Source organism: Papaver somniferum, chromosome 3, assembly GCF_003573695.1.
Source record: "Papaver somniferum cultivar HN1 chromosome 3, ASM357369v1, whole genome shotgun sequence".
Taxonomy (NCBI): Eukaryota; Viridiplantae; Streptophyta; class Magnoliopsida; order Ranunculales; family Papaveraceae; genus Papaver; species Papaver somniferum.
In genome coordinates, this window is record NC_039360.1 from 219,161,757 (window position 1) to 219,171,585 (window position 9,829).

Here is a 9,829-nt window from a genome sequence, read left to right on the forward strand (position 1 = left end):
AGTGATGCAATGTCATGGAAAGTGGAAACTACTTCAAAAAAATATAACAACTGCCTTAAAAGTTTTTCTTTGCGAGTCTTTCTCTTCCAATTTCAATCAACTTAGGTATATATAAATGTGACCGTTCCATATTGCAATAGTTTGTTTGACAGAAGATAATCTGACACCACAATTGAAAATGAAAGTATTGAGTATGACCAAATATTATCACTACATCCTTTCAATGCTTTCATAATCATATCAACAGTTCTTCCTTGTTCCTATTTCAGTTCTTCTCCTTTAAATGGGATTATTTGAGAATATCAGTTCTTTATCTATTCATCTGGGGAACCCATTACTAGAATCTTCTTCTTCTGCTACTTTTTCTTCTTCACAACATAGAGATGATCATGGTGGAAATAATGATGGCAATATTGTTGATTCTAGTGATGGTTCTGGTATTAATAACAATGTACTAGTCATGGAATGCAATAATCAAAACAGCAGAGACTTAGATGCTGAAAGTCATAATTATCACCACCACCACCGGTACTCAGTGATGAGTAACAATAATGGTCAGTCAAAGCTTTGTTTAAGAGGTCATTGGAGACCTGCAGAGGATTCTAAACTCAAGGAACTTGTTGCCCTCTACGGCCCTCAGAATTGGAACCTTATTGCAGGAAAATTAGAGGGAAGATCAGGTAATAATTAAGAACTTGTTGGCCTCTACTTTGTGTCATTTTTTCATTAACAAGCGGAACTGATTATGTTATTTTATGTGTTTAAGGTAAGAGTTGTAGATTGAGATGGTTTAACCAGTTAGATCCAAGGATAACAAGAAAGGGATTCAGTGAAGAAGAAGAACAAAGATTAATGGATGCTCATAGATTATATGGTAACAAATGGGCTATGATTGCTAGACTTTTTCATGGAAGAACTGATAACTCAGTCAAGAATCATTGGCATGTTATCATGGCTAGAAAATATAGAGAACGGTCCAGCAGTTCTTATAGGAGAAGGAAATCGATTCCATTTTTTCATGAAAGTGGTGGTTCTTATCTTGGATCTCCAATGAACAACAACCGGTTTTGTGAAGACCATCCACATTCACCACCACCACCACCACCACCACCATCTCGTGACTTCTTCTCTGGTTTGTACTTTCTCTATCTCATTTGGTGCATTTTGGGTTCCTGTGCTGCTTCCTATTTGGAGGCCTATAAAAAATAGAAATGTTTAATTTATGGGATCCATAATTAGCTGTTTAGGTTTCTAGTTTTATCTTTATTTTGCATAAATTTGTTTCATACCTACTTACTTGAGTTGTGATTGGATGGTGTTAATGCAGCTCCTGGTCAGAACCAGGATATGGGGAGTTCTTTTAACCACCATATAAGCAGGTGTACATGGGAAGTGCAGCCAAGAAATGATTACTGTTCCAACTTCATGATACCACCTACTTCTACCTATTATCATGACTCAATGCATCATCATGATTTACTGCAGCAAGAACTGCAACAATATCAACAGACCACTTACTCTCATTCATCATCTAAAACATCAACATCTCATGTTTCGGTCAGTGATCATTTTCAAGCATCATCATCCTCGTCAGTAGACAACAACAACAATAGAGTTATTGCAACAACCTATGTTGACACTACTATTACACCACCTTTCATAGACTTTCTTGGGGTAGGAGCAACATGATGATCATCAATAAGTGTTGGTGTGCTAGTGTGGAAAAGCTTGGTTTCGATTGACCCAGTTAAAGCGGCTGAATCAAGTTGGGATTCATGATGCTTGCAGAAACGAGGTATAGATAAGATGCAAATTATAGTGATCATTAAGGGCAATTAGCAATAAGAAGTACCAAGTCAGGTGCATAAATGCATTTGTTGGTTGGTCGCTGGTGCTATTAGTCCTAGTACTGTGACAAAAATGGTTTTTGGCTTCGATTGTTTTAATGGATAGGAAAAAGAAGACTATGCACGTGAGTCCTGTAGTATGTATGTCATTGTTAACGTATTTTTGAGCTAATTAACGAAAAGGATTGAACATGGCAATCATATATTCCTCTCCAAAAGCTGCTCGTACTGCTTGATTACAATTGGTGACAAGAAATCTCAACCATATCAAAAACAATGTGTCCTTCCTTATCTCTCTAGTACTCGTTGGTTTTGTTATTATCTGTACGGATTTTTCTTCTACACGGTTATTTAACTTCTTCTCTCACTCCCTGATCACCCATCTCCATCTTTGGATCTACTCGATTGGTACACTCGGATATCTTCAATTTTCTTTCCACTTTCTTCTCATCTTGCTCATGTTTCAACTCAACCTCCTTCCTTGTTCAAATTACAATGTGACTACATTTTTGCAAGTAGCTAATTTTCAACATTGCATAGTACTATCTCGGTAATAATTAATTTGAGTGGTATCTACGTTTCAATACCAGAAGTAGAAGTCATAAAAATTTGATTTTTCTGCTTCTAAAAGTTGTTATGAAATCTTACACCCAAACTAACTTCTTATTTTTTGATTTATAGAAGTCAAAAATATATTTTTAGATGTGTATGCAGACGCACTATTAAAATTTTACATACACACCGGCAAAAATAAAGAGTGAGATATACATGTTCATAATCTCGTAAAATGTCAGTAGTTGGGCCGACTGACCGGAGGGCCGAAGGGATGGAGTCCCTTTTATGATCACTTTTTTGTAAAATGCAGAGTAACACAAATGTTCAATTTGATAAAAAGATTGGAAATTTCCGTATCTATGGTTAATTTTTCATTAGACACAACTGTCCCTTTCTTGTGTATCCTATTTTTTCAAGGGTATAATTGGAATGTAAACTAGAATATAACATATTTAAAAATTCGTGCCTCCGAATTTTAAAATTTTTATCTCGTTGGAAAGATTTTAAAAAAATTTACGCAATGAGCATAAACAATAATATCAAATTTAGAATTTTTACAAAAAATTTGGAGGTGTTTATTGTTTTAGACACAATTTTTGAAAATTGAATGCATAGCTATTTTGAAAACCACCACAAAGTTATGCATCCATGTTTTTGTTTATGCATAAGCTATTTTTTGTTTTAAGAAAGGTGATACTTTTACTCTGTTTCAGGAAAATTGATACCTTTATCCAGTTTCAGAAAAAGAGATACAAAATAGAAAAAATTGACAAAATGAATGTATCATTTTTTCTGAAACGAAAGTAGTATCTGTCAAAAAATATCATTCTAACAAAAAAAAATATGCATAACGAATTATGCAGCCACCACAAAGGATGCATAACAGTTTATACAGTCGTATTTTGGTTCATGTATTCACTAGTTTGGTTATGAACCACTAAAACAATGTATATTCCCAGAAAATGACATTTCATAAAAAAATGCGTTATGCAATCAATGATATTTCGTTTTTCTTCGGTCGACCCTCCCTACCATGGCAGCGGTGTTCTAGTATATTTCTTTTTCTTTTTAAACAGAACTTATGAATCTTATTTGTGGTTATATTAGGAATCTGTTCTCTATAAAGATTTGTATTTTCTAGATTTTTTTTTTTCTTTTTCTCTTTTGGGCGGCTGCGTCAACAGCAAAACAACACAGAAACAAGAAGAGGAGCTAAGTCATAGGTTGCTCGTGAATAGAGAGAGGGAATTGGGAAGATGTCCACCAAGCATGGACATTATGCTGTTTAGCATAAGCTGCAAGATTCCGAGCCAGGTAATCGACTCTCTTCCGAACAAAGAGAAACTCTACTGAATCCAAAGTCAAAGACTTGGATTTAATTGTTGGAAAACGATTAATAAAATATAATTTTTAAAATTTTTAATAAAAATTATAATTTATTATTTTTTTTTGTGAATGAAAAATTTATTAGTCCCATACCGTGGAGTTTCTACTTTTTAGTTGTTTTAAGAGACTATATAAGCTCTTTAGTCTCACATCGGGGAGTTCATCTTTTTAAGTTGTATTAGTCCATTATATAAAGAAATTCACTACTTTTGTAAAATCTATGAGAGGGGATTCTCCAATTTTTAGAGAGAGACCCCCAAGGGAAAATATTTTATAGTGATTTCTTTAACGTTTCATGATTTTTCTTAAGTGTTTTTTCGGAGTTGCCTAACTCAAGTTGAGCATCTACTAAATATGCTAGTAGTAGGTGTAGTAGGGTGTTTTATCCTGGATATATCCGTCATGTGAGAGCTATAACATCACTCTTGAGTGTAGCCGGGCGCTAATGTCTTAAGGGAAACGTGTTGAACACGTGACTCACTCTGTTTTTCCAAAGTTTTGCCTTGCTGCTTGCGGAGATCTGGAGAGCTCGTCCATTTTATCAAATCGATCACTTCCATTATAATGAGCTAAGTATCAATAACCTTTGCTTATTTGATTTTTCCTTGTTTTTGATTATTACACCCAACAATATTAAGACATTAGAATTTGTAATAATTGAAAATGGTTGGTTGGTTTGTGAATCATGGATATTAATTGTGGAGTGAAAAACAAAAACGAATTTTTGGTCAGCTGTAGAGTTTCGAATTTATCTCTTAACCTAGAAGGAATTTAGACGAACCCTTTTGACCTAATGTAGTATACATCTTGATAGTTACTTACATAAAATTTCGGAATTTGTGGAGTTGTAAAAGAATTTTTTTTTTGATATTTTACATTATAGAGAAACGTTTCTGAGAAATTCTAACGAGAAGAAATTTGTTGTTAACTAAAGTAGTTTTTATGGGGTAACCATGAGTTTTTTGATATGGCGATTCAAACGAAGTTTGTAGATATAGATGTTATCTTTAAAACTCATATTTTATTTTTCGATTCGGAACTAAGGTTTGTGAGATGTGGTGTTTTAGGTGATTGGGAAATTACCGTTCCCTTAATCAGAGTATAAACGTAGATTGTGATTCAAAATACATTATATTAACATGGCTCAACTCATTTTATGCATTTACACTAAACCTGAGCCCTGTCTGAACCTTATACTTGCTCTCATTATAATTGAAAAACTCTTACTAGATATGAGAAAGAAAGTATCTCCCCGTGCATGCTAGATACATCCTCGGATTATAATTCGTAAGTTGAGTTGGAGCCAGATTACTAGTTGTTATAAAAAAAACTTCTCCATTGTGGGGTACCAGGTCTGAAAATTATCAATAACTTCTCATTTCTTGATGCTAAACAAGTCTCCAAATACTCTTCTGGTAGCCAAATTTAAGACTTTATGCATCTCATAGTTATGTTGGAACCTTATGGTATATATTCACTCACTAGATTTTCTGACTGAGATTCACTCATAAATCTCTCATTGAAATAACAAATCTTTTTAACATCTTAGAAGTACTAGTTCAACAAAAGTTCCTATCAGGAAGCTTAATTGTCCATAGAAGATGGGTGTTTTGATACCTAGTTGGGATTATTTCATTTAGGTTGAACTGCCTCCCTTCAGATTTAAGGATTGTTGAAGTCGATTCATAATACTGAGAAACATCACCATGCCAGACTGCAAAGATGGTATTACACACTGAAAACTTAGAGGATACCATATACACCAAACTTTTTCGTTCGACAACCTGTATATACAAAATTTAATATAATAGCAAGTATACCAACTTAATGATCTTTGACAATATATATAAAGAGTTATATCTCAACCTATACTTAATCAAAATGTATATTGACACAAGGTCCGTGAACCTGATTCTTAAGTAGAGTACTTGGACGATCTCAAAAATCAATATCCAAGATCAATCTAGTTGTATACAAATAATTCAATCGGAATTCTGCCAAGTGATTAAACTTGTCCTCTATCTTTCAAGATACGAATTCTACAAGAAACCGGTCTCGTAATCGATTACAATTAAGCGGACGTATCAACTTAGGTTAAATACGTAGAAATCTGTGGAAATCCAATTATAAAAATAAAAAATAAAATGTGGAAAAGAAAAATACAAGATACCAGAAATTTTGTTAACAAGGAAACCGCGATAGCAGAAAAACTTCGGGACCTCGTCCAAATTGAAAGCACACTGTATTAAGCCGCTACAGACACTAGGATACTATAAGACTTCGGACTGGATTGTACTTAAGTCTGAATCAACTCTCCAAGTGATTCAGTTACAGTCGCGCTTCTTACGTCTCTTGAAACTCGCAAGGTTCTACGTACTTGATTCCCTTAGATGATGTCCTTTACAGCCTTTGAGTTTCTTCAACCGAAGTGAAGACTTTTGATACCAATATTCCTCTAACACATAAGCCTATTTGATTTCCATTTATATCAAAGATCAAGGTGTGGAAATATGTTTGCAATAGACAAAGCTAACAAACCTCAAAAATACAGAACTTATGACTCCCAAAGAACAACCTAGATTCTTAACCACCTCACAAGAAAAATCTTCGAAAGATCAACTAAGATCAGTCTTTAGATATCTTTCTTGAGGAATCACAAAGTCTGAGACAAAGAGAACTTTTTGATTACTATCTATCTTGCCTGAAAGAGATAACGAGAACCTTAATAACAGAAAAGAAAGATCAGGATTCACGAATTATCAAGGAAAAGATAGTTGTACTTGGCTTCCCAAATCCCCAAAGAAAGTCTTTTCGTCGTAGATTTAATTACATTTAATAAAGGAAACTTAGGTTAATATAGGACGACCATAGAATCAACTAGGACACAAAGTGTCAGGGATTAATTTTCCCAATCGACAGAGATGCTCTACTTATGGTTTTCAAAGACCAGGGTTAGCTTATAATTGAATCTAAGATAAATTTAGAATCAATAAAGTACTTTAGGTCTTCAATATACAATAAAAGAGTATACACATAGGTTCGGTTACGGAACCGTGTATAATGACTGTTCAGTTTTGCAAGTTAGAAAAAGAACTGGAAGCTATTTGATGTTCATTTAAACACCTAAGAAATTAATTATGATTCACATACACAAGCGCTTAAGTGATCAACGTAGTCTTATAAGTGTTTAAGAGAGTTCTAACAATGCTAAACATATTAAAATAACAAGTCTTTAAGCATCTGCTAAACATTATCGGACAGTTGGTACAACGGATCGCAACCCATAGGGCTTGTTCACGAGTCAGGGTGCTACGGTTCGTGAAATGAGTTCGCCAACCTTCTAGACTATCGAACTCAGTTGAACACGGTTCATGAACCGAGTTCTCCAACTATTAGCCTATTATCCAACTTATAAATTCAGTTCACCACGGTTCGCCAACCGAGTCCGTGAACTATTCCCAACCGAACTTTTGGTTTTCGATCTGGTTCGTCAACCTTCCTCTATGTATGTCAGATATCTATGGTTTGCGAACTGATTTGCCAGCCTACCCTAAGTAGAAATATCAGTAAGTTCATATTTCTCTCTTATGATGTTCGAAACATTCCCAAGTGATATGATCCACAAATGAATTCATTTAACTAATATTTTTAAGGACCTTTTAACAACTAATTGTTAAATCATATTTTGAGATTTTTTATAAGACAAGCTTGACTTGAAGCTACTTCTTTGTAATTCTATTATATGTCATACGACATTGTCTGTCTCAGTAGATAGAACGATGGTGTAGTGAGTAAAATATAATGGTTCTGTCTTCATATACTTGATACTGAAGTGTCATGTCATTGCGTAAGATTTAGGGAGGTCAAGACTCACTGCTTTAATTTAAAGTTGGTCCAAGCCGTTTTAGCGAGTAAATTTGAAACAAATATATTTCGGTATGGACAAGTCAAAAACAAGAATTTATACGCCTAAAAAAGCAAAAAAAAAATTGTCCATATTGGACACAGACTCCATATGATATAATTCACGTTATATCCATTTCCATTTGACAAGAAATGAATCTTCACACTCATTTCATGTTTAGTTTTCTTAATTATCTGCATTTTTGTTTGACACTATTGGGTTTATAACATTCTATATATATTGTATATCTGATAGAGGTTCATAATCATATTGATTAAAATTGTTAAGAAACTTGAAGATTTTTCGTAATTTCATATCTAATACTTCCCCTCCCGTCTCACAAAAATAGGTTTTCTTGTTTTGTTGAATTTTTCCTGGGGATTAGGGAGTTGATTTTATAATATTCTCTGTTTACAAAACAAACAAAATAAGATATTTGAGGAAGTTGAATTCTTTTAAGATAAAACAACTGATGACTCTACCCATTTTAAGGAAGTTTCAAACAGTTTCCTTGTCTTTTTCATCGATTCATATTTTGATTGTCTTTGCTTGTAAATGGAAAGGAAAACCTTTTTGCGAACACTCAACTTTAAATGTGACTGTCATAATTTTTTATTATCTTTATTTTGTGAGTTTAAATTTCATTTGTATTTATTTGAAATCTCACTTCATTTTAGTATTCTTGTGAAAATTAGTTATTAATTTTTTTTAAAAAATTTGGGTTAAAGTCCAAAGATCGTATTGAAGTTTAAACCTCAAGGAGGTCTACTCCCAACAAGTCCAAGTAGCTAGAAATAAAAAGAGAACTCCCCCCACCCCCACTATGACGAGTTTCGACCCAGGTCGAGTTATTAATATTACTGATCAATTAAAATGATTTGGAATAAAAACTATACTAATGATTTGGTTTACTAAATAATGGTTCCATTAATCATACTTTTACTTGTGTTTTATTAATCAAATCATGTCAGTAATATTTTATCATATTTAGTTAAATTTTGACTTGAATCAGGGAATGAGCCATATTTGATAATGATTAATCTCGCCAGTCACCACAATGCCCGACAAGCCATTTTTCCCTCCATCGCGGAAAAAGAAAAAAAATAAGAACCTTAATCGGTGTCAAGAAAACCTCTATCATAATGAAAATGTCGAGGGGTCAAGAAAACCTGCAATCGTTATTACGAAAATACATCAATACAATATCTGAAGAAAGATTAACCACTAACCCACTTTTAAGTTTTAACCAGAAACCTTTATAATAAAAGATTTAGTAACTCCAAAGTATCTTCTTGGGTTATTTGTTACCGTCTTGTTAAATTTGAAAATGTATAAATGTATTTAACCCTTTTGGGTTTTTACACATCTAATTCCAACAGTGTATGACGACATGTCATGTCAGGGAGTAAGACTCATGGAGGTGAGGACTCATTTCCTTTATTTGATGTTTGTCCAAGCCAATTCAGGCGAGTTGGATTTGAAAAAAAACATAACTTGGTATAGACGAGTCAAAACACAAGAATTTTGTACCCAAAAAAAAAAAAAGTTGTCTATATAGGACACAAACTCCGTACGATATAATTCACGTTGTATCCATTTCCATTTGGCAGGAAATGAATCTTGGTACTCATTTCATGTTTAGTTCACTTTTCTGTATTTTTGTATGGCACTATTTAGATCCAAACAAGGGCATGCAAGTATGCAGTTTCTATATATATATATATATATATTAAAATATGGGCTTTTTAATAAAGTGACCACCTTTTTGAACTATATTTAAGAAAGTGGCCGTTATTTTGAATCTTTATATAAAGTGGCCGATATTGACTTTTTCCATCCCGTTTCTTTTAAAAAACGGGTAACGGCAGTTATTGCCTATGTGTCAGTCATCCAGCCCATTCAAAAGACACTTAAGTCCCTCAAATCGTATCACTTGGTCGAGTTATCAAGTTCATCTTCTTCCCGTCTGATTCAGTTCCTGAGATTACAGTGATTCATTAACAAATTTATATGAAAACAAGTATATATTCATGATCTCCAAATTACAAATCAAAAAATTAAACCAGTTATTAGATAAGACCTTATAATGTTGATGATGATCATCGTGATGGTAGAATTGTTGGTGTTCATGGTACCT

The 9,829-nt window shown here is 33.5% G+C and overlaps 1 protein-coding gene across 1 annotated transcript; it reads left to right on the forward strand.

Moving 5' to 3' along the window:
• Window positions 1-431: 431 nt before the first annotated feature.
• LOC113360679 (transcription factor MYB117-like) lies at window positions 432-1,689 on the forward strand. The gene is made up of 3 exons (XM_026604161.1): window positions 432-680; window positions 767-1,132; window positions 1,328-1,689. Exons 1-3 carry the CDS (start codon window positions 461-463, stop codon window positions 1,687-1,689), a joined length of 948 nt encoding a protein of 315 aa, XP_026459946.1. The 5' UTR covers window positions 432-460.
• The last annotated feature ends 8,140 nt before the right edge of the window (window positions 1,690-9,829 follow it).

Excerpts from the sequence above, each read along its gene's own strand:
- LOC113360679 (XM_026604161.1), top strand. The coding sequence starts at position 461 with ATGGAATGCAATAATCAAAACAGCAGAGACTTAGATGCTGAAAGTCAT. Across the intron at positions 681-766 it reads AAAATTAGAGGGAAGATCAG|GTAAGAGTTGTAGATTGAGA; the intron begins GTAATAATTAAG and ends TATGTGTTTAAG. Across the intron at positions 1,133-1,327 it reads ATCTCGTGACTTCTTCTCTG|CTCCTGGTCAGAACCAGGAT; the intron begins GTTTGTACTTTC and ends GTGTTAATGCAG.